Consider the following 25,909-nt stretch of genomic DNA (forward strand, 5'->3'; position numbering starts at 1 on the left):
CACACACACACACAGTCGTTTGGTAGGTTTGAACACACTTACATCTTGGGTGACGGCGTGCAGCACACCACTGTAAGATACGTTAGCGTTGAATCTGAACACTGCATCTGCAAAGTTTCCATCTGAGGGAGACAAGACAGGGACTCATGGTCAAACCCTCAGTCCTTTAGACATACAATATTAAACTGGCCATTACAGGTCACTGATAAAAAATCTGGGTTGTATGCATTAGGGCACACCGTAGAAAAACGTTTCTTATTGGACAAATTCAAATAGTCCCTGTTTGCTTCCGTTTGGTGCTTAATGAATACACCCGTGAAAGGTGTTACTCACTAGGGGGTGTTGCCAGAAATTTGAGGTGCAGGCTCTCCACTTCCTCATCCACAGGCATGCTCAGTAGGCCCCAGCGCTGGCCCCGCTGGGTGGGGGCCATCTTCACACACACGTCCCTGTTACCCGACGCACGCACCCCGTCCAGCAGGCTGGCCATCAGGGAGTCCCTAAACACACACACACACACACACACACGTCAGAGTCCGATCAATAAGATGGAGAGGCTAGGGATACAGATATGACCCACAAATACACACATTTTCAAACAAGAGAGATGTGGGATGGGTTAAATACAACACATATGAACAAATGAAGAACAGCAGAGCGTAGACTGAGACCGATAGATTTGGTGTAAAAAGAAAAAGTTTGGAAGGAAACCGTAGAGGGAAAATATGGCATTCATGATACTGCAATGGTACAATAAGAGCTGTGTGTTTCACTGTACCTGTCTGTGGAGCAGTACTTCCTGATCTGGCCTCTGATGAACTCTATGGTGAACACCTGGGGGTTCTCCGCATCGCAGATGAGAGCAAACACCTGCAGATACACACAGCATTTCCCCCAGATGACAATTGAAAAAAACAGAGCTTCAGTCAAATTTATTTGAAAAAGACAAACATGGCATTTAACAGAGCCTGAGGCAGAGGCCGGGCCATAGAAATAGAATGGATAGGACAGCTCTGAAATCAATCAAATGTATTTATATACCCCTTCTTACATCAGCTGATGTCCCAAAGTGCTGTACAGAAACCCAGCCTCAAACCCCGAGCACCACAGGTGTAGAAGCATTATAACACGCCATGGAAAATTAATCTACCAATTCTAGCCCCAGTGTTTATGTAGGAGTTGTTGCAGCCACCCACCTCTCCAAAGGGCTTGATGGTGACTATGTTGTAGGAAGCTGGATCTCTCTCCACCAGACATGTCTCGGTCAGGCACAGGATCCTCTTGACGGGCTCCTGTCAGGTACAAACAGCACAGAAGAAGTTAGTCTCAAGTCTATAAAGGGCCAGTTGACCACAAATAAAATGTTCATCTCAATATTCTAATAAATATAAATTGCATCCTCATAAAAATGTAAACACTAAACAGGACATTTATAAAAGTAATGGATGGAGCGATAGGGATAAGAGCGATTCTGACCAAGTGGCGTGGGGAGATCTTCTGCACCACAAACTCAGCCAGGGAGGTGATGGACTCGTCTGAGCCGTACTTCCCGAGTCGGTCCGTCACAAAGTCCTCAAAGGTCAGAGGGTCCTTACGCAGCCGCAGCGTGATGCCAATGAAGTTGCCTGCGTGCTCAATGGCGCTTTTGATGATCTCGTCCCGGTGCTCTGACGCAAACAGGTGCTGAAGGGGGAGGGGAGAGGGGGGAGGAGGGGAGGGAGAGAGGGGGGGGGGAGGGGGAGAGAGGGGGGGAGGGAGAGAGGGGGAGGGAGAGAGGGGGAGGGAGAGAGGGGAGGGAGGGGGAGGGGGAGGGGGAGGGAGAGAGGGGGAGGGAGAGGGGGGGGGAGGGAGGGGGAGGGAGAGAGGGGAGAGGTAAGAGAGGGAGGGGGGAGGGAGGAGAGGGGGAGAGGGAGAGAGGGAGAGAGAGGGAGAGAGAGAGAGGGATAAGAGAGAGAGAGAGAGAGAGAGAGGTAAGAGAGGGAGGGATAGGAAGGTAGAGAGAGGAAAGTAAGGACAGAGAGAGGCAATAGGAAAGGAGAGAGAGAGAGAGAGAGGATAGGAAGGGGTGGGTGTGCAATACAAATGGTGAATCAGTCCTAGACAGTAGAATTTCTCAAGGGCATAAACGCATTTGCACACAGACAAGTGAACCTTTAGAGCAGGGTGTCATGTAAAAACCAGCCCAGCGTGAAACGGTTCCCAGTCCCTCTGATCATGTAGCGATTTTGATGTCATGCTATAAAATTGCTCCCAGCGTGAAACCGTCCCCAGTTGTATAATTGCACGCTCGTCTCTTTATGGGGACGGCTGAGCTCGTCTCTTTATGGGGACGGCTTAGCTCGTGCGGATGTTTCTCACACCCTCCCTCGACGTGGAAAAACTGTTCTGTGAGCATGCGCATTTGTGTCACACATCTGCCAAATCAAATGGTGACCAGGAGTATTGACTGACCAATCAGAAGCTTGTTGAGGCGTGAGGTTAGCATATAAATACCTGGACAAAATGCTGAGGTTTGACGTGAGGAGAGATTTTTTGCGATTGCGCCAGGTTTCCGATTGATGGTGCATATATTTGTACACTAGCTATACAAACAAGTTAAAACTGCAAAACTCTGAGAACAAACCATCTCAACCAGTTTACAGCTAATTACACTAGTTAGCTAGCCAAATCAAGGGCGAGGGGATGTGAGAAACATCTGCAGGAGCTCAGCCATTATTGACTGAACATTTTTACAACATGACCTCACAATCACAACACAAATCTGGGAACTATTTCACGCTGGAAAGATTTTCACATGACACAGGGCCCTCCCACCCTGTTCCTGGACAGCTACTGTCCTGTAGGTTTTCATTCCAACCTGTTGTAACTTACCCGATTCAGCTCATCATCCAGTAATTATTAGAAACAGGTGCGCTAGATTACGGCTGGAATGAAAACCTACAGGACAGTACCTGTCCAGGAACAGGGCTGAGAGCCCTGGTTTCGAGACAGACACACACAAAGACACGTAAACACACACTACCCTCCCCCTTGGGTACGTACCAGGCGGCTGAAGCCCCCATAGAGGATGCAGAAGCCCCCCTGGTAGTCGTTGACCTCTGCGAAGCCCTCCACGGAGCGGTAGTCGTAGGAGCACACCACCCGGTTGGTCTGGGGATCGATCTGGTCGATGCCCCCCGGGGTCACCTCCAGGCTCACCGACTTCCGTGTGTCGCTCCAGTGGTGCTTGTAACAGTTGTAGCGCTGACAGGAGGGACACCCATGTTAACAAAGTGGACAAAACTTGTAGCATCACTGCATGATACAGCTCTAAGCATTATCACGCCTAGCTCTGGTCCCGGGGCATCACGTGCGCAACGTCGGCAAGCCGCACGTACAGCAATGCCATGGACCAGAGCTAGGTAATGATAATGCTTAGAAAACACAATAGAGATCCATAGGGCTCTGGTAAAAAGTAGTGCACTATATAGGGAGCCATTTGGGAGACACCCATTGTGCTCCTCTTCGATGAAATCACCAGGAAGTTGTATCGATCTGTGCTGTAGATGGAAGTCACCCTTAGGAGAGCAGGGGAGCAGCTGTTCTATTCCAACCTCTCCCTCTCTCACAAGGAAATGGGATTGTGCTGAAGGAGGAGAAAACCCAACACAGACATAGGCTCTGTCCCAAATGGCACCCTATTCCCCATATAGGGCACTACCTTCAACCAAAAGTAGCGCACTACATAGGTAATAGGATGCTATTTGGGACCGACACAATAAAACCCCCAGGGAGTCTCCAAGACCAGCTCAGCACAGGAGAGGGAGAACACAGATCCTATTATTAGCGAGTCAGGAAGAAGAAATAGAGGCTGCTCCACTCTGCCCTTCCTCCTACTCTCTACTCAACATGGCCCTACGGTGTGTGCAGGGTTTGTTTACCCATTTGTTCTGTTCCCCCACCTTTTATTCATTCATTCGTTCACGTCGGCATTCACATCATTCCATTCTCCTCTGTAGTGAGATCATGCATTCTGTTCAGGTCTTCATTCCCTCACTCCTTTCTCCATTACCTCATTCAATACTCACCCTGCCAGTTATCTTTCCCTCAGAGAAGTCTGTCCTGAATCTCTGCAGAGAGAATGGGAGATCAGAGTAAACATGTAATCTGGGCCCGTATTCATAAAACTTCTCAGAGTGCTGATCTAAGACTCGTTTAGCCTTTTAGCTCATAATGAAGATGACGTGGACAGGGGGGGACCGGATCCAAGAGCAGTACTATAACTCTGCAACAACTTTATGAATATGGGCCGTGATGCATTGCCATGCATTTCAATTCCTCCTGAAGCACTGTATCCTTTTAAGTTAGGTGATTGAGAGATCCTTTGAATACGTTGACTTAGGCTGTTGAACACAAACGGAGTTTGATTGAAAAAAAAAAAAAAAAACTGGCCTTGATATCTGGGTGCTGGACGCGAGCCCTGATATATTGGTTCTCACAGAGACTTGCCCGAATTAGTCGGTGTCTGATAAGGACATTAATATTTGTGGTTACAATATCTTCAGTTTAGATTGAAAAAAAATGGTGAGGAATGGCTGATTATGTAAAAACAACATTCACGTCATCATGTAGTCTAAATTTGACCGTTCCCAAGAAATTTGAGATGCTGGTTGTATGCATTTATTTGTTGCTGGGATTTACTGATATGCATTGATATTATTACTAAATGTGTCCCACAAAGGTCGTACTGTACTTTAGGGCCCTGTACTTTTTACCATCTATACAAATAATATTGGTTTGTCTGGAAGACATTGTAACCTCCACTTGTCTGCGGACAATACTGTTGTATATTCTGTTGCCCATTCTGTTGACAAGGCTCTTTCTGATCTTCACTCTGCCTTCATTGTTTTACAGAAAACCTCGATTGCCCTCAAGCTAGTATTGAAAGCGGGTAAAAAAATTGTGTGTTTTCTAGGGCGTACAATCATTTCTCAACTGTTTTAAGCATCTGTACCTTGGATGGTACCCATATTGACTGTGTAACTGCTTACAATTACCTGGGCATCTGGATCGACGACAAGCTGTCTTTTTCGAAAACATACTGATGAGTTAACTAAGAAGCTAAAAAAAAAAAAAAAAAAAACTGGGTTTCTTCTATAGAAATAGGTAATGCATCTCGCTTAAGAATAGAAAGCAGAACATTCAGTCAACGTTCCTACCGGTCCTGGTCTACGGCGACATCCATTTAATGCAGCTGCCAACACACTCAACCCACTGGATGCAGTTCACCACAGTCTACTACGCTTCATTACGGCTGACAGGTTCTGTACACATCACGGCATTCTGTATCAGAAAGTAGGTAGGCCATATTTGACTTCTCATAGATTGATGCACTGCTCTCTTTTTGTTCATGAAGGTCTTTCACAAAAACTCCATTGTTAATAACATTTAGACACACAGCGCCTTCAGAAAGTATTCACACCCCTGGACTTTCTCCACATTTTGTTCTGTTACAGCCTGTATTTAAAATGGATTAAATTGAGATTTTTTTTTGGGGGGGTCACTGGCCTACACACAATAGCCATAATGTGAAAGTGGAATTATGTTTCTCAAATTAAAATGGAAAAAAAAAAAAAACATGAAGCTGAAATGTCAATCAGTTTTCAACTTATGGCAATCCTTATCCCGAATAAGTTCAGGAGTAAAAATGTGCTAAACAAGTCACATAAATTGCATGGATTCACTCTGTGTAATAGTGTTTAACATGATTTTTTAATAACTACCTCATCTCTCTGTACCCCCATACACACAATTATCTGTAAGGCCACTTTCAAACACAGATTCAACCACATATACCAGGGAGGTTTTTTTAATGCCTCGCAAAGGCCCCACCTATTGGTAGATGGGTAAACAATTAATAAAAAGTAAGACATTGAATATCCCTTTGAGCATGGTGAAGTTATTCATTACATTTTGGATGGTGTATCAACACACCCAGTCAATACAAAGATACAGGTGTTCTTCCCAACTCAGTTACCAGAAAGGAAGGAAACCGCTCAGGGATTTCACCATGAGGCCAATGGTGACTAAAACCATTAGAGTTTAATGGCTGTGATAGGAGAAAACTGAAGATGGATCAACAACATTGTAGTTACTCCACAATACTACCCTTATTGACAGAGTGAAAAGGAGGAAGCCTGTACCATTTGCAACAAGCACAAAAGTAATATTGCAAAATAATGTGGCAAAGCAATTCACTTTTTGTCAAAGTGTTAGTAATGTTTAGGGCAAATCCAATACATGAGTAGTACCACTTTCCATATTTTTAAGCATCGTGGTGGCTGCATCATGTTTTGGGTAACTTGTAATCATTAAGGACTTGGAAACAGAATGGAGCTAAGCACAGGTAAAATTCTAGAGGAAAACCTGGTTCAGTCTGCTTCCCACCAGACACTGGGAGATGAATTCACCTTTCAGCAGGACAATTACCTAAAACACAAGATCAAATCTACACTGGAGTTGCTTACCAAGACAAAAATGTATAAAACATTTTCACTCTGTCATCATGTGGTATTGTGTGCAGATGGGTGACAAAAAAAAGCTATATTTAATTCAAGCTGTAACAATATCCGGAATAAATCAAGGGGTATGAATACTTTCTGAAGGCACTGTACAACTTAACATTCCCGGTCTCAAAACCCGGTCAAACATACCTTCGGTCTCTACAGAGTTATTTGTTTTTTTTTGGTGCCTCTAGGGCATTTCAGACGGCTGATTGAGGAGCATTTTAAATTATGAATGTGTTTGTTTTCTATGACTGTTTTGTATCTCTGTTCTGCTTCTCATATTGTACTGATGTGTATAGTTTTGTAATTACATGGCTCATCTATAAAAAGAGACCTTAGTCTCAGCATGACTCCATGTCAAAATAAAGGTGGAGAAAAATATGCTGGTCTAATTTGCATATACTCACTAGAAAGAGAAACTTGAGTCTTATGGGAAATATCAGGCTCATTAAAAAAGAGAATCTCTTACACCTCCTCAGAATACCAATGTCATCAACACATTTTGTTTTCTGCGTGGTGGGAGAACCGGCTGTGACAAGGGACCTGTAACTTGTAAGCGCCATCATTTTTTGCTACATTTTCAGACAATGAGCGTTTTTGCAGCTATTTGTTTTTTCACCGCCATTGCAATTTAGATGTGTGTGTGTGTGTGTGTGAGCGCACCTTCTTGACAATTTCATTGCTTTTAATTATACTATTAGGGCTGTAAACTTAACGTGTTAATAACACTTGACATGTTCATCGGCAACAAAAAAAAGTTGATGCTGTTAATCACGTCTCAATTTCTTCACCGCACGGAACATTTTAACCCCCTGGAGTCTAAGGGGGATTCTTTAAGACAAGATATGGAATTGTTTTAAGATGGTCATACACCAAGGATTATTTAGCTTTTAATTTTACAACCACTTTAGGTATGAAATAAATACTTTGTTGGGGGATGACACACTGAATTTGGCCTTACTGCTATTAGCCCATAGACAAGCATTGAATGACAGATTCATACATGGAAAAACATGTATCAAAAATAAGTTTGTTTTGAAGTGTATACCTGAGCGATATAAAGATCAGGAAATAAAAACATTTTGCAACCATATTTAACCCCTTTTTATAGGCACTAAACTACTTCCATATAAAAAAATATTAAAAAACACTGGTAGCTGGGCTACCTTCAGACTATTATTGTGAGCTTCCTAGAGCAAAACAACAGACATGTTAGCGAGAGTCTCCCCTTTCAACAGAGCGGTCAAATTAGTGTGTGGTAGCCTCTCCACTGGGATTCTCTGCCTCTAACCCTATTACTGGGGTTGAGTCCCTGGCTTACTAGTGTTCTTACATGCCGTCCCTAGGAGGGGTTCGTCACTTGAGTGGGTTGAGTCACAGACATGATCTTTCTGTCCAGTTTTGCACCCCCCCTCTCTCTCGGGCTCGTGTAGAGGCGGAGATCTTTGTGGACTATACTCAGTCTTGTCGCAAGGTACTAAGTTGGTGGTGTGTTGATATCCCTCCAGCGGTGTGGGGGATGTGCTTAGGCAAAGTGGGTGGGGTTATATCCTGCCTGGTTGGCCCAGTCTGGGGGGTATCATCGGACGGGGCCACAGTGTCCCCCGACCCACCAGTTTCAGCCTCCATTATCTATGCTGCAATAGTCTAAGTGCCGGGGTGCTAGGGTCAGTCCGTTATACATGGCATAATTCTCCTGTCTTATCCGGTGTCCTTTGTGAATTTAAGTGTGCTCCCTCTAATTCTCCACCCCTCCCGGAGGACCTGAGCACTAGGACCATGCCTCAGGACTACCTGGCCTGATGACTCCTGGCTGCCCCCAGTCCACCCGGTCTTGCTGCTGCTTCAGTTTCACCTGACGTGCTACCTTTGTCCTGGAACGGCTGTTTTCGATTCTCTCTCTACCACACCTGCTGTCTCTATTTCAATGCTAGCTTATGAAAAGCCAACTGACTCATGAGGTACTGACCTGTTGCACCCTCTACAACCACTGATTATTTTTGACCGGGTTGGTCATATATGAACATTTGAACATCTTGAAGAACAATCTGGCCTTAATGGCCACTTACTCTTATAACCGCCACCCAGCACAGCCGGGAGAGGACTGGCTACTCCTCAGAGCCTGGTTCCTCTCTAGGTTTCTGCCTTTCTAGGCAGTTATTCCTAGCCACCATGCTTCTACATCACTTGCTGTTTGGGGTTCTAGGCGGACTTCTGGATAGCACGTTGTGACATCAGCTGATGTAAAAAGGGCTTTATAAATACATTTGATCGATTGATTGCAGCCCAAGCTCTCGGACTCCACAGACAGAAGTTGGCAGATCGTCAGTATCAACTCCGGGGGGGGGTGGGTCAAAAAGCAAAACGAAGAACATTGTTTTCGTGAGTGTGTGTGTGTGTGAGAGGAGTCAAAACCATTCAGACACTATAGGAGGTTTTCTTAAGACCAATATTCAGGAAATCTCCTGGTCTGACGAACACCGCTGTAGCTCTGCCACCTTCCACTGCAGAAGGCCGTCAAACGGCGGATTGAAATGTAGCAAAGTTTTTAAAAAATAGAAAAATGGATCGCTAGCTTAGACAGTTTTTTTATGATGCTAATTCGATTTGAGACGGCGGCGTGGATATCGGACCCTTTTAAGCGTAGAACACAATACAGTCAATGCATCACTGAAGACAGTGTGCCTCTAGCCAAAATCATGTAAATATGTTTGCTCTTTGTATCCATAGCGCCAGTTATTTATTCCTATACTCACACTCACACATGCTACTAAAACATTCTGATAAGTGTTTTCCGTCCCTTACAATCAAAGCATAGTATGCCTGTAACTCAATGCACTGCTTTTTAAGTGGAAAAATATTTTCTTCAGGGCCAAACTTGATTTGTGATTAATCGCAATTAAGTAATGCCATTCATTATTTGTATCATGTGACAGCCCTACTTCTATTATACGTGACGGTGTTTCTAAAGCGGCCAACAGTCGGCCACTGTTTTTAACGTGTTGAGCGTTCTCATGAAAAAAATCATGGCTGATGCTACACATGGGTTCTGGTGGTGGGAGGTGAGTGTAGTTCCCAGTACAACATACTAAAAAAAGGGCAATCTGGGATTCAAAGAACTACTAAGCAGTCATCCCACCACTTTTTGGGGAAAACAGCTGAGGGGGTGGGGCTTAAGAAATGTTACCCCTCTCAAATGTATAGATGGACTATGGACTGACCACCCATGATATCAAAATGCTAGCTTGAGCCATGTTTAAGTTATACAATGTTATTCTTAAAATTCTATGGTTTTTACAAACAATCAACAAAAAAAAAGCTTGTATTTGGGTTGTAATGAGGTAAGGCAGTTAAACCAAGCTCCTTCGGTATTTATTAAAGTATATCCTTCCAGAACCAATGGTGTGCGCTCTCTCACCAGTGCCTCTGTGAGCAGCTCTGTCCGGTGCTCTGTGGAGAACTTGAGCGTTTCGGACTTTTTGCCACTGCCCTTGCGGAATGTGAGGTTGAACTCGGTGCCTTGGCCCTTTCCCACCGGGGTGATGCCACAGATGTCCCCATACGGCCACTACAGGGCACCACAGAGAGTGAGATCGAGAGACCAACATGTCACGTGTCAACAAGTCACATTCCATAACAGTGAAAATGACAGTTCATAGATATTCATCAACTTGGTGACAGGGGATATGCTGAACAAAACCATAACCACTGGGATATTTAGGACTAAACAGAAAGAAAAATATGTTGACAGTCATCACATGGATAATGTCACATGACTCAGACTGAGGAAACGTGACGGGATTAAAGAGGAGTCCCCTGACCTGGTTTGTGACTTCGAGCGTGGTGGGGTTGTACGTGGTAATGCCATGAGTGCCCACGGAGAAGACTCGTTTGTACCTGGAACAGAGAAGAGGGGAGCTCAGTAAGTCCGATACCTACTTACACAACATTTGATATACAAGGATCTACAAGACACAGGAGGTAGCTTAACACCCAAAACAATGTCTGCACCTCAAAATGGCACCCAATTCCCTACATAGTGTATTACATTTGACCAGAGGCAGAAACCTATGGGCCCTGGTCAAAGGTGGAGCGGTATAAAGGTAATAGCAGGGCCGTAACAGTCATGGACTTTTAGATGACTGTTATTGTTCTGCAAATGAACAAGGCAACCAAAGTGGTTGTAGAGTCAATGTTACTGCGGAAACTGACTCAACCACACCTTTGCTAGGCCTTCCTGTCTGCAGTCAGCTTTTCGCACCACACACAAAACAAATAAATAAACACTTTTTTTTACGGTTTTGACAGTTATTTTATTTTCATGATGATGTTCATCCATAATCGTCAGTTGCACAATTATACGGTCATTGTGCCAGCCCTAGGTAATACGGTGCCATTTGGGATGCAGACAATCCGTGCGGAGTGGACTGTGGAGAACTGCAGTGAGGGAGGTGGTGGACATGATTGCCCTTGCTGTAGCCTAAGTGGTGGTATTTCTGAAGTGACAAAGATTAGAATAGCATTGGCTTGTGAATTCCATTAGCATTGATTAAAAGATGCTAACATTGTTCCCCGTTAGTCAACGCTCCACAAATGACCTACCGAGCTGGAAATAACCATGGCAGAAATAAATACCCATTACGTCTGGGGAGTTTGACACTGGACAGAGTGGGACCAATGGACCAGGGAACTTGTGTACATCCAAAATGGCACCCTATTCCCTAGTGCACTACTTTTGACCAGAGCCCTATGCGTGATGAAGGGAATATGGTGCTATATTCAGAGGCAGACGTTTATTCTGTACCAATACGGATAAGTGGAGCGCTGAAAAACTGATCGTGTTTTGTCACTGGAACTGAATAACCATCCATCCATCCATAGTCTAGGGATGCAACGGTACACAGTATGTTATCGAACCGTTCGGTACGCACCCACGGTTCAATACGCACACTTGAACCGCGGAATTACGGTATGCCTGGCATTTTCTTATAATTTCCAAAACGTGCCAGTTGCGCTGCAGACTACACACACATTGTACATTCAGATCCATAGAACCAGACGAGCAGCTTGTGGCAAACGTTACTCCACAGCAATGTCTCAAAATGTACAGGCCGCAACCCCCTCCCACCTCCCCCCCTTAAAACAACTAATGGACGATTTGCAATGACATCTCAGTAGGAAACCTCACTAAAAGGGGCCCCATGAATAGATGGAAACTAAAAACAAATATTATCTCAGCTCCGGCGTGACAAAGGCGAGCGCTAGCGAGACAGAGGGAAGCAAATTTGAAGAGGCACCGACCTCTCAAATCAGCTCTGTGGGAACATTTTGAATTCAGCGTTCAATACAATGACGAGGGTAAGAAGCATTGCTTTGCCACTGTCGGCTACTCGAGTGGAAACACTTCTAACATGATGTGTCATTTACATCACCAGGCCGTATCCCTTGCAGGTGGAGCTGGAGCAAAGAGAGTTAACTCGTTTGCAAAAACACAATCTCTCGCTGCTGCCTTCCAACAACAATTTGTGACAAATTCAGAAAAACTAAGAATTAACGAACGCAGTGAGAGTATTCATAGCCAAAGATTTACCGCCCTATTCGGTGGTTACTGACTCGGGATTTCGTCACCGGATGGAAAAAAAATGAAACGGGTTACAACGTCCCCTCCCGCACACATTTCAGCAGCCAAGCAATGCCCAAACTCTATGAAACATCACGGAGAGAAATTGAAAAGGAATTGACACAGACACCCTATCTAGCTCTCTCCACCCAATCCACTATGTACTGGATTGGGTGATGAAGAGCTACAGGTTGTCAAAGCTAAGAAGCACTTTTCATTTTTAAATGTTTTCCCTCCCCTTTATTTCATATAGTAGACAGAAACCAGGCCTACTCAGTCATGCTGCCATTTTTCTGACAGGAAAGTTTTATTTGTCTATAGACAAAAATAAAGAGCTCATTATTTAAAGGGTGATGTGTTTTTATTTTTTTCTTAAATATAAAAAGATACCAAAACCATACCGTTACTCACAAACCGAACTGTGGGCCCACTGTACCATTGCATTCCTAATACATACATAAACCAAGTAGTAGCTGACACTGAGGGAGACTGTGGTATAAACCAAGTAGTAGCTGACACTGAGGGAGACGGTGGTATAAGCCAAGTAGTAGCTGACACTGAGGGAGACGGTGGTATAAGCCAAGTAGTAGCTGACACTGAGGGAGACGGTGGTATAAGCCAAGGGAAGTGTCCCCCGAGATCTATGAGAAATGTGACCACATGCCACATTCAGAGGAAGTAGAAAAGGGCAGTCACTGTAAAGCTGACTGTTTATAAACGGAGTGTAAAAAACATTAGGAACACCTTCCTAATATTGAGTTGCACCCCCTTTTGCCCTCAGAAGAGCCTCAATTCGTCGGGGCATGGACTCTACAAGGTGTTGAAATCATTCCACAGGGATGCTGGCCCATGTTGACCCCAATGCTTCCCACAGTTGTGTCAAGTTGGCTGGATGTCCTTTGGGTGATGGACCATTCTTGATACACACGGGGAAACTTGTTTGACACACAGACCGGTGCGCCTGGCACCTACTACCCAGGGTTTCCGTTAGCCGGTAATAGACAACTTTTGGCCGATAAAAAAATTGAAAATCCTGGAGAAGAAATACCATTGCGAAATAATGCATTTTAGACTTTCATTGATGGAAATACCAGTCGATATACATACATTTGACTGATCATGCTTATTGGTCTATATGTTAATTTGCATAATTTTGTGGAATTAAATCGGCGCATGTACAGTATATTCGTTATGCATCTTATTTATCACTCACGCACTGCATACAGATACAGAGCCTTCGGTCAGACCGCAAGAGAGTGGCTGCTATCGCATCTCAAACAGAAAATACATAGGCAACGGAGGACAGGCTTCATCAGGGCGTCACACACCACTTTGCAATGAGCTGGAGGCAGTATACATTTAGAAAACTTTTTCTTAAATTGTTTGAAAACTGAATGTTTTACTTCATATTATGAGGCATGTTTTCCCTGCTTCAAAGTAGCCTAGACAAAATCAGACCATATCCGTGGAAGCAATTATCTTATATAAATCAACTTTCTTTCGTTGTCCAGTACCCAAAGGCACAATCCTAGTCATACTAGCAAAACACGCTAGTTGTTGCATATTAGATCTCCCTTCTTTCTAGATTTCTAATGGATATTTTCATCTGTCACCTGAAACTGCTAATATGTGCGGTGCCCTTTTGACAACAGTGTTTACCCGCTAATTGCATTATGGAATGAACATTTACTCGTATCCTACTGCCTTGAGTTACGACCATACCCCGTTCAAAGGCACTTACATCTTTAGTCTTGCCCCTTCACCGTCCGAACGGCACACATACACAAGCCGTATCTCGATTGTCTCAAGGCTTCAAAATCCTTCTTTAACCGGTCTCCTCCCCTTCATCTACACCGATTGAAGTGGATTTAACAAGTGACCTCATTAACAGATCATAGCTTTCACCTGGTCAGACCATGTCATGGAAAGCACAGATGGTCCTAATGTTTTGTAAACTAAGTGTAAGTGTGAGTGTCTGTGTGTGGTAGGGCTACACAATTAATTGAATCCAAATCTTAACGAGGTTGTGATATTTTAACATTCCACTAGGTCGCTTGTAACGTTCGTTTTTGTAGTTCACTCTATCTTAATTAAGCAATAAGGCAGAGGGGGTGTTGTATATGGCCAATATAGCACAGCTAAGGGCTGTTCCTGGATACAGCCCTTAGTCGTGGTATATTGGCAATATACCACAAACCTGAGGTACCTTACTGCTATTATAAACTGTTTACCAATGGAATTAGAACAGTAAAAATAAATGGTTGTCATACCAGTGGTATATGGTCTGACATACCATTGCTTTCAGCCAATTAGAATTCAGGGCTCAAACCACCCAGTTTATAATTGTGATTTTTTTGCTGGTGAGTTCTCACCTGTACCCCGCTCCCAGACACACACCTCCTGTAGCCCCGCCCCCTACCACTCAAGGAGATTGTTCTTCGAGGCTTGACCACTCCGCGAATGGCACTTGCATGTAGTCAACATGCTGTCAAGTAGCAACATCTCTCTAAACCAGATGGAGAAAACCATTCTGCTTTGCTTCCAAATCCACATTTTGTTATGCTATACTATTAGTTTGTGTATCTTATTCTTTGCAAAACGCTAGTTAGCATGCGGTCTGTACCTACAAAATTTGTTAGACGCTAATGCCAATCGCTAGCTGACTGGCTAGCTAAATCACAGATGAAAGGGGAAACCTAATTAGTCATAATAATCTACCTTAACTTAATGTTTTAACCATGTCTCATGGAACTAAGTCTACACCAACGTGAATGAAAAACGCAATCAATAATCACAATTGCCATTTACCCCCCCACTCTAGCTACCTCAGACCGGCTTCAGAGTTCCAGCTAAACTGCACCCCTGATCTGAACTATAAAACTAAACCAAGCTGAAGTCAGATGTGAGGCTCAGCTGTTAAGCTAACCCCCAAAGAACCTATTTCCTGGGCTGTTAAATTGGACAAAGTGAATGGATGGGATTATTTCTGGACATCTTCCAACATACTGCTAACCATGATGTGGTCACGCTGATGCTTTTAAATGTGCTGAATGAGTGAAGCAAAAAGATTCATTGGAAGCTGACTGACCCAACACAGGAAGGGTGAACCGGCCTGACGACAATCATGCAAACTTCCTTGCTCAACAGGCCGACCCTACATTTTCAACTACTTATTATCAGGCTTTATTGTCGTCTTACAATCTCTACCTACACACATTTAGGCATAGGCATAGTCAGGAGAAGACTGTCACACTTGTCGACCTTGAATTCACACAGAGTTGCCGCTCTTCAATAGCTGAAGGGAGTCTGTGTGAGCTGAAAGGAGCACTTTCAGTACCTCCTAATCACTGTTGTCCTCAACACAAAACATTCTGACGTTGAGCCCTGCGCACACACACAGCTTCACTAGGTAAAGAGAAACAAGGTGGATACAACTGGTAGAAAAGGCCTTTTATTCATGCCTGAGTGTGCCCAGATATCAGTATAGAAATCCAGAGGTAGATTGAGAGTAATCAGAGTCAAGGTTTGGGTGGATTCTACAGTCTCTGCATCCCAGTAGCAGAACTGAGCTCCCTCTCCTCCTCTATCATCATCAAGCACATCATTTTCCTTTCATCCTTGCCAACTCCACCCTCCCGCCGAGTTTTAAGTGCAGGGCCCCTGCTCTGCTATCAAAAAGCACCCTCGTACACAGACCCTTTGACCTTGCTGCTCAGTGGCTGGGCCCAACCTCGTCACAAGACTGTTTAAATTGTCATCCCCTCCAGGCAGACACAGCCACTCACCAGCACAGTCTAAGTTTGGAACAGCCCAGGACAGGTACTGTAGTAGCCAAGGCCAGGGTTGTTCTTTTATTCTGGGCCCAGGTATCAGTATAGAAACTAGGGGCTCAGTTGTTTTCCTGGGCAGGTTACATGGTCAGAAAACTCCACATAGCATATAGCCTATTTACATGGGTCAGAGATTGTGTCATATACAGGGCAGGAATGCTATACTGCTCCTCAAAACAACCGTCATCGTTCAGTCTCTCCCGCCATGACCTCAGAGTGCTTTATATCATCATAGAGACACCGCATCAAAGTTCCCCCCCGTTTGCAGTTTGGTTTGAAGGTCTTCCACTGAAACTCAGTCCAGCCGGCTAGATTTCCTCGAAAGCTGTACCACAGCTAAACCCAGAAGATAGTCTGAACAAGAGGTGAATTCCAAGGCCAAGATTTATTTCCATCAATAGATAACTACAGTAAAGTATGCAGTATGCCTATTAACCCGAGTGAGATTTTAGCCAGGAAACACTCTCACCTGACGGGACTGTCCGCCACAGAGGGTAAAGTACACTGTGTATATAAAAACACACTAGTCTGCTGTTGTGCTGCACACAGCTTATAGAGTTGCACTGAGGCCTAATGCAAAGCAAGGCCGTGATAAGCACTTAGGCACTGAGCTATTGACTCCAGCTGGAAAATCAATTGTCTACAGTCTGTACACACAAGTGCACATACACGCACGCATACTGTTGTGTACAAACACACACTGAAAGAGCCTTTCCATTGACTGAATCCATGTCTCTTCCCTCCTTTACAATTCCTCACTGTTGCCTGGGACAGAGGAAGGCAGGCAGGGGGTGGTTATGGTGGATTATGTTACCAGGATGTAATAGAGATGAATGTTTTACCCTACAATAAAGGGAGTTTATATGAGAGAAACCACAAGATGCAGAAGAGTGCATAGTACAGCCCTCAAACTCACTGACAGGGCAGAACAGCCTGTGAGAAATGAACTAGGCAGAACTGAACTGACCACTTCAGTCATCTATGCCTGTTAAAGCCATCCCTCCTTCACTCTTTGGAAACTTTGGGCTTTTGCTTTCCCGGCCTCAGATTTCAGAATAACGCATCACTTTAAGCAACTTCCTGTGTCTGCTGGAGACCTTAGTACAACCACTTCTCTTTCGCAGCTCACACAAACCCCACATCTCTAACGGTAAAAAAATATCCTAACTGAATCCAAATCATTAGGAATGTTGCTATGTGCAACACGCCAAACATTTAGCCAACATGCTAATGCTAGGAAAATCCAGTAGCCGTTTAAACAGACATCTGCACAAACTGAATGAGACGTTCATGTGCATGGAAATCTGTCTCGGCCTAAAAATGTTGAACAACTTGGTGCGTTTACCCTCTTAGTTTGGTTCATTTGGACTAGTGTGAACACTATTCGTAGCGCAAAACAAAAAAAACAAAAAACGAACCATGGCTCGCTCATAAAGATTGGTCTCGGTCCGATTCAATTTGGACAATGGTGCAGTTTGCTGCAGGTGAGAATGCTCCAGACCAAACGCATGAAAAGAACCAGAGTCGCATTTTAGTGCGAACACATGATGAAATGCAGCGACACGCAAGTGATGCTTCATGATAATCATAGATGAGCATTTTTGGCTAATAAACAAATTACTTGCAGGGGCGCGTGGTTTTGTTGGGGAACTTTTTCCCATTTGATCAGTGGTGAAAAAGTACCCAATTGTCATACTTGAGTAAAAGTAAAGATACTGGGTAGCTTTCACTTCTATTAAGGTAAAATACTACTTGAGTAAAAGTCTAAGGTTTTAAATATACACAAGTATCAAAAATAAAAGTATAAATAATTTCAAATTCCTTATATTAAGCTAATATTATGGCCCAATTATTATTTAACAGATAGCCAGGGGTACACTCCAACACTTAGACATCATTTACAAACTAGGCATGTGTTTAGTGAGTCCGCCAGGCAGTAGGGATGACCAGGGATGTTCTCCTTATAAGTGCGTGAATTGGACCATTTTCCTGTCCTGCTAAGCATTCCAATGTAATGGGTACTTTTGGAAGTCAAGGGACATGTATAAAGTGAAAAGTACATTATTTTCTTTAGGAATGTAGTGATGTAAAAGTACAAGTTCTCAAATATAAATAGTAAAGTACAGATACTCCCAAAAACAACTTAAGTAGTACTTTTAGTATTTTATATTTTCCAGCATAGTGGTGGCTGCATCATGTTATGGATATGCTTGTAATCGTTAAGGACTTGTTTTTCAGAATAAAAAAAAGAAACGGAATGGAGATAAGCACAGGCAAAATCCTATAGGAAATCCTGGTTCAGTCTGCTTTCCACCAGACACTGGGATATTAATTCCTCTTTCAGCAGGACAATAAACTGAAAACACAAAGCAAAATCTACACTGGAGTTGCTTACCAAGAAGACAGTGGATGTTCCTGAGTGGTTGAGTTAACGTTTGGACTTAAATCTACCTGAAAATGGTTGTCTAGCAATGATCAACAACCAATTTGACAGAGCTTTAAACATTTTGAAAATAATAATTGGGCAAATGTTGCACACTCCAGGTGTGGAAAGCTCTTAGAGACTTACCCAGAAAGACTCACAGCTGTAATCGCTGCCAACAGTGCTTCTTCAAAGTATGACTCGTGTGTGAATACTTATTTAAATGCAATATTGAATAAGAAAACAATCCATTTAATCAGTATTGAATTCAGGCTCTAACATGCAAAAAAAAATGTGGAATAGGTATAGGGGTATGAATACTTTCTGAAGGTACTTCACGTTGACATTTTAACTAAAGCCCTCCTTGGACAGAAGCCTCCATTCTACTTTATCATAAAGCATGAGCTCTGTAGTCTGGGCCTTGGTTGAGTCAGAAGATGACAAAAGAAGCAGCCAGTCAATCAGAATAGTGAGTAATGGCTCTTTCACTTGCGGTTAAGCTAAGCTAAGTGAAGCTAGGCTAAGTGACGCTAAACTAAGTGGTAGACTAGTGGTTGAGAGCTAGCTAGCTAACTACCACACTGCCATAGATCCTCATTAAGATCCCATTAGGTAAGTATGAGCCTAGAACAACTTCAACACTTATCTTGGCAAGGACTTGTCCTCATAACCTTGGCTTAAAAACTTTCAAGGTATGAACAATCCAATAAAGAAAAACCAGGACCTTCAGAAATCACTGGCCAAACACACTTCTTACACAAATCACATGGCTGCCAAAACCAGTTTCCTGGTAAACTGGTTTTTGCAGCCGTGTGTTGTGTAAGTAGTGTGTGTAAACTGTAGCCTAAACGTAACCGATGTGGTCTGTGTGTGTAGAGTGAATCGTTCGCGCTCGGCTCAGAGCAGATTCGTCATGGCAGCAGGGGAGCGGAGATTCTTGACGGTCCACGATCCAGGCAGCGATGGCTCTGAGAGAGGCCCTTTGTGTGGCCACAACATTGAGCAGCCTGTTTGCCACGCCGGGGCCAAGTCTAATACAGCCTTAAGATGCCAAGAGTCACAGGATTTAAAAGGACTAAGACTACAGAAGGGACACAGCCGTGGGAGAGGAAAATACTACACAAACACACACACACACACACACCAGAAAAAGCCCTTTGAAGCCGTGTAATCGGTGGTGAACCTTTTCTACTGAGGCTTGTAAGCTAGCTTCGTCCTCAAACTGAACCTGCTCTCCTACTGTACTTCAGGACTGAGGAGGTTCTAATTAAAAGGACAAAAGTGCTACTCACGCTGGGACTTTCAGTAACGAGTGCAGGCTAATCAAGGTTGATTGTAATTAAGGTTGGCCCCCTGGCAGATGTTCCGTGTTCACAGTAGAGAAGCCCGGCTTTGCATTCTGGTACCGTGGCTGCGTACCATAAAGTTCCATAAAAAGCCACAGCAAATAGGCCACTGTAGGCTATACAAACAAATAAAACTGTCTTGGGGTGAAGCTGAGAAAGCCGCAAAGGACCTTACTACAGCCATATGCGCCACAGGGAGCGAAGAGGAGCAACAACATTACGTAATACACAAAACCCTTCTCTCTTGACCTCCCAGTCAAAGCCCTGGCCTTACTCACTGACTGTCCAGTTCACAGTGTCGACACACGCACACAGAGAGGATGTGTAGAAGATATATTATGAAGCCCTCAACCCGGCCCGGGGCTAATCTGCGCTCTAGCACTACTGCTAAAGTTACCACAGTCAATGGCTGCCTTAATGGGACAAAGCTATTTTAGGAAGCAGGTATCGGTAATGTGGTCCTGTTGTTGTATACAGCTCAATGCCTCACCACTGTTGAGGCCTACCAGAGAAAAGGGTTGGGACCAGTTTGTTTAGTAACATTTGCTCTTTCCTTTCCATAGTATATAGACCTAGATCCCATTGATTCATGATCTCATGGTTGTTACCATTCAGCTGTACTTATGGACCTTATGTCATAGATCCCGAGTGCAGTCTAACCTGCGCTATCTAGATATTGGGATTTCAGAGACATGTATTCATTCGGGTTAGCAAGAATCTGACACTAGTGATTTGTGAACACCTTGTCACCCATTGAAGGAAACGCACACACAATGGAAGCACTGAGTCAGGGATTTCAGTGCTTTCCCTTTGTTCTGGTGTTGACATCAGTGTGTCTGTCCTGCTGCCTGATTGCTAGGCCTACAACTAGGATCCGTGTGGAACGGTAGAGAACGATGAAGGGAATACTCCGGACCGTGACCTGAACATCAAGAAAACTAAGCTATCTTTCACAAAGCAGAGGTGCATATAGAAGTTATGGTACTTGACTATTGAAGGAGTTAGGAGTAATTACCCAACTCAGCCTAGCAAACCAGCCCCAAGGAGAGAGAAAGGATTTCATTGGTTGAACGAATGTTATCAGTATCAATGGGAGGTCTTTCAGGGAAAGAAACGTTAGAATATGAGGTGGCTCTTACTTTCCCCTCCAGGAGTGTTTGGTGGTGTAGAAACAGGCCAGGTCTCTGTTGTCTTTGATGACATTCATCTTCTGGCAAGACCTGCAACACAAGAGAACAAGGTCAGGGTGAGACAGACTCAAAGGGATGATGAAATGGGCTTTTAACAGTCTCGCGTCATTGAGTACATACAGGTCAGAGCAGCGGAATTGGACACCAGGCAACTTTCATTTGAGCGAATGGCAGCAAGCATAATAATTAGGCCTACAGTTTGCTAATTCAATAACGCGTGAAGAGCACAGGTCAATGAGAGGGATGGATTCCCCTCATACAGCTATCTTGAAGTAGTCACGCGAGTTGGGAGTGGAGTGGAGGCATTTGGATACGCAGATGCTTAGTTCTATTGAGAAGTCACAGGCAGAACCCACCCTGAGCTTAAAATACTTCCATTACAGCACATTATGTCACACACTGTCCAAAAAAACTGCCACACACACTTCCCACTGGCGGATCACATTCTACACCTCGCGTGAAAATCCTTGTTGACACTCCCTGTGCTGGCTGGGAGAGTCCTGTCTCGTCGCTGGCAAACTCTGTGGTGCTAAACACAAAATAAACAGTGTTGAACAGCAAATTAGAGTGGAATCGACACAACAGATAGACGTGATACTCCGACTGACAGCAACTATTACAATCAGAGTCACTGTGGATGTCCTCAACTTTCACACACAATTTACATTCATCTCTCTCCCTCTCTTCGCTGAAAGCCTCTGTGTGCAAATTTTCACAGACACTCAGTGGAGAATGAGGCATAGCCTACTTACAGGCATTGGGGAAAGAGTGCCGACACAGCAAAATGGGACGGAAACTGCATGCAAGTGGTCAACAACATTGCAAAAATAAAACGTAGCCTTTGAGTAGGTCAGCTCAGCATAGCATACCAAGAGAATGTATTGATCTTGCCAAAACAATGAAAGTTTTTTCAGACATAACTTCTGTAAAATCTCTTGATTTACCCTAAAAAAAGCTCCATATTTATATACACTATACTGGACTTGTAGCAGAAGATTCGCTTAGCCAGTGTTTCTCTTTTTATGTGTCATACTGAGACAGCAAACAGAGGTTTCCATATTTTCAGTACGTGTGTTGAGAATACTAGACCTAGGCCTATTTGGAATGTAACTACAGTCACACGACATCACAGAAAAGGTGACTGGATAAAAACTAGTCGTAACTAACAGACAGACAAACAGTACAGTGAGACAGTAGTAGTAGACTAGTAGTAAATCGTGCCCAGGGAGCAGTAGTAACCTCTCTCTGCTGGCAAATGCACTGTCAGTGTCACAGGGGGAACCTTTATCAGCACTCTGCTCAGATCCTCCTGGAAATAACGGACTTTTCTTTTCCTCCCTCTCCATGTCGGACCTGCAGCAAGGGGCAGCAAAATAAGTCCTTATGAAAGACCAGTGTCCCCCCCAAGAGACGACGAGTCGAACCCTTCTTTAATGGAAAGATTAAATCACGGAGAACTGTATCATGCAAACTTCCTAGGCAACGTATATGCTGAGTATTCTTCCCTCTTGACTCACCACTGACACAGCCTATAGCAAACCAGACAGGAGCTAGCTGACTAATCCAGAAGTTAGTCATCAATCTTCCTCTGAACGAGAACCAGTGCTAGAGCCATCTAAACTAAAAGAAACAGTTCTGAATCAGAGCACATGATTTTTTTATGAATCAAACCCTTCCACATAATGAATTTAATCCAGCCCAGACAGATGGAATTTTATAATAGCGATGGGCATCGGTGTGACCACGTGACCTGGACTCCTCTCAACTCAAAGGCCATGCAGTTTAATTCTGTTACCGTGATGAGTATTAAGAGAAGGGCCAGATTCCAGGATGTGGTCATGTGACAGCCCTACCCAGCTCTTCATGTGGCTCAATTACTGCAGAGTTATAAGCCACCTCGGACCAGGAAGAACTATAGAGAAAAGTAGTTGGACTTTTGGTTCTGAAGAAAATTGTTCCTTAGCTTGCCAATGGATGGTATACACACTCAACAAGACAGAACTGCAAAAGGATTGTACGGACACCTCACAGTGGGGGGGTGGGGTTGCACGACCTGTGAGGCCGCGTATGGTTTCCAAGCAGTGAGTGAACAGTGCTGACTACGCAGAGCCTCTCTGGACATTGGGTGACTGTGTAACCTGCTCTCATGTGACTGCGCAATAACACTAAATCATTGAAGTTCTGCACAAGATTAAGATACCTGTGGCAGTTGCAGTTAACACAGAATTATGCAATAGTAATAATTTTTTTTTTTAAAGAGTCAAATCTTACATCTTTGAATCGTATTTGTCTGAAAGGAACAGTTGTCACGTGCAAAATATTCTGACATCTGCATTTTTAAAAATCTGTGCATTTTCACACCAGAGATGTGTTCACATCAAATTTAGTTGTTGCGGATAAAACGTTGTGTGATGACGTAGTGCATAGAAAAATTACTTGAGGTTAAATTCCCATGTAATCGAATTTAAAAAAAAAAAAATAGTTATGGGTTTCCATCACATTTTCAACTCTGATGGTTTTGTCAAAAACAAAATTGAGTTATATAGTGAATGTGCCCACTCTGGTCTTGGCACGTGTGCTCTAGCAAACAGCTGGCAGATACAATGCGGGTAGGCTACCGACATGATGAGATTATTATGGACAAAAGAGCGAGATCATTTGTATTTATCAAACGGCACCCAACCATCGATCATCATGTCACCAGAAAAGACCCTCGATATTGATTGGAAAGGAGCATCAAGCTCATTACAGTGCACAGCACTTTCACCACCCTGTGAAGTTCATAATCTGTAGCCTAATAAACTGCATGCTTTCGCCGAGTCGTAGTGGGAGGACCACATAATATTTATTTTATTAGAATCCACATTAGCTGTTGCAAAAGCAGCAGCTACTCTTCCTGGGGTCCACAATATTGGAGTCACGCAATATCATTTACTTCCATATGACAGTTATTATAGAAATATTTGCTAATAAAAGTGATGCGCCTGCCACTTCTTGCATAATTAATTTTACTGACAAAAATATCCTTTGCCTAGCATATTTTGTTTTGGCGACATTTGGAAAGTTTACCAGAAAATTGGCTGTTTCCATCAAGCCTGTCGTGACATTTTATCCAAAATGTACTTTACTTGTACAAAAAGGTTGGATGGAAACCTGGTTAGTGACAGCTAATATAATAGCACTCTGCTACTGAGGAAGAAATGCCTGGCTTTACACACTTGCGGTTTGATAATTCTGTGCCTCAACATTTCCAATAGGGTTCTTTAAATGTTATAAGTTGGTAATATTGCTGCAACTGATAACTTTAGGGAAAGGGGTCTTGTAATCTTTTTATCGTTACATAGCGTCCATGCAATCAATGACTAGGGCAATTCCATGGTATCAGAATGATACAGATTTCTCACATTAAAATGTATGTATAAAAACAAAAAACATTGAAGGTTAAAAAAAAGCATACAACTCTATGCACAAGGACTAATTTTAACAATGTCCACCGAACATTTTAGAAAAACAGATTTAGAACAATGCAGATGCAAAGTTTGGTAACCGAAGGACGGTTTGTGGAAATTGTTCAAAGTAGACCTTGTGCATAGAGTTGTACGGTTTGTTTAACTTTGCAATGATTGGTTTTTGTTTGACATACATTTAAAGTGAAGAATCTTAGTCTCAGTATCATTTTGTTACTGTGGAATTGAATTGCCCCCCCCTAGGCCTTATGGATCTCAGCCTTTGTAGTGGACATTAGTCTTATTAGGTGTCTGATTGAGCACTGATGGTGCTGGTAAAAATCAGTAATAAGGCTACTTCCAAAACTTCAATCTCGGGTAATGGGTGGAAGGAGTTGCCTAGATCACCTTCATTAGGTCTACAACAAATTTGATCGACAGATATTAGTCCCCACATGTGTTACCACCACTAATTTAGGAAGTAAAATCACCTACACATACTAATAACACTGCAGAATAATGAGAATTGTTCCTGGAATTGCTTTCCATAAATAAAGTTAAATTATTTAATGTAGCTGTAGGAGCACAAAAATTCCTATTGAATGCATGACAACCACAACACAGCGCAGTCAAGCCTGAGGATGTAGCTGCTGCTTTCAAATTCACAGTATGACTGCAAACGGTCTTTCTCTGTAAGCATTTCGTTGGTCGGTGTATACCATGTGTCCTGTACATACGACTAATAAAACTTGAACATGCATTTCACAGTACAAGTCACACTGGGTCATGACCAAAACAATGCTCTTCGAAAACCCCTCTATAGGTTGACAAGGAACTTCCGTTAGAAAAACTAACTAGGTATATGCTTTCGCAGACAATGAAAGATAATGTAAAATATGGGTTTCTACAATTCCATAAAATAACTGCCGACTCACTTTGATCACACCCTGTTTGGCTGCCGCTGTGTATCTGGCTCTGCTTGGGTAGCAAACTAGCGGCTATTAGGGCCACATTCAAGTGCAGCGGGCCAAGTTGAGGGGGGTCTCTAGACCGAATAAAGACGAGAGTCGAAATGGCCATTCCCGTAATGAACATTGTAAATATCATGACAATAAGCGCAGCCTAGAAGTGTCACAGTGTTTTATTTTATTAACAACACACTAACTGGATGTGGGTTTTTCTCGCAAAAGGGGGAAGCTAGCAAGCTGCCTAGTTAGCTAGGTAAGCCTAGCTAGCTAGCTTAGCAAGGGCTCTTGTCTATGGAGCTCAAAAATGAAGGAAAGGAGTTGTGCATTGTGGCAGTCGCAGATGAAATTACCTGTATGTTCGCTACCAGATGCGATTATTTTCCGACCCTGAACCCCCACCCTCCAATGTGCGAGGCTGTTGTGTTTCTGTTTTCCCAATCCGATGCTGTAGCTGCTTAATTGCGCTATCTTCACTCGGGGCTCAGGACGCTGCCATATTCCTGATAGCCGAAAGTGCGGAAAGCGCACGCGCGAAATCTGTC

General features: G+C 43.5%; 1 protein-coding gene across 5 annotated transcripts in view; it reads right to left on the bottom strand.

Annotated features, from left to right (window-relative positions):
* LOC112227925 (dnaJ homolog subfamily C member 13) overlaps positions 1 to 25,909 on the bottom strand; it is a 49,160-nt gene extending 23,251 nt beyond the window's left edge. For 3 of the 5 annotated variants that reach the window (XM_024392933.2, XM_024392932.2, XM_024392931.2), the window contains exons 1-11: positions 22,193 to 22,297; positions 20,903 to 20,983; positions 10,367 to 10,442; positions 9,964 to 10,113; positions 4,068 to 4,109; positions 3,043 to 3,243; positions 1,477 to 1,683; positions 1,197 to 1,292; positions 779 to 870; positions 334 to 500; positions 43 to 122 (exon numbers count right to left, since the gene is read on the bottom strand). In XM_024392933.2, the coding sequence (XP_024248701.1) occupies positions 43 to 122; positions 334 to 500; positions 779 to 870; positions 1,197 to 1,292; positions 1,477 to 1,683; positions 3,043 to 3,243; positions 4,068 to 4,109; positions 9,964 to 10,113; positions 10,367 to 10,442; positions 20,903 to 20,970 (1,179 nt within the window). In that variant the 5' untranslated portion in view covers positions 20,971 to 20,983; positions 22,193 to 22,297. Of the gene's footprint in view, positions 1 to 42; positions 123 to 333; positions 501 to 778; positions 871 to 1,196; positions 1,293 to 1,476; positions 1,684 to 3,042; positions 3,244 to 4,067; positions 4,110 to 9,963; positions 10,114 to 10,366; positions 10,443 to 20,902; positions 20,984 to 22,192; positions 22,299 to 25,717 lie in introns of those variants that run through there. The other 2 variants (XR_006080266.1, XM_042308405.1) reach the window with 2 other exon arrangements.

This window comes from Oncorhynchus tshawytscha, linkage group LG29 (assembly GCF_018296145.1).
Source record: "Oncorhynchus tshawytscha isolate Ot180627B linkage group LG29, Otsh_v2.0, whole genome shotgun sequence".
Taxonomy (NCBI): domain Eukaryota; kingdom Metazoa; phylum Chordata; class Actinopteri; order Salmoniformes; family Salmonidae; genus Oncorhynchus; species Oncorhynchus tshawytscha.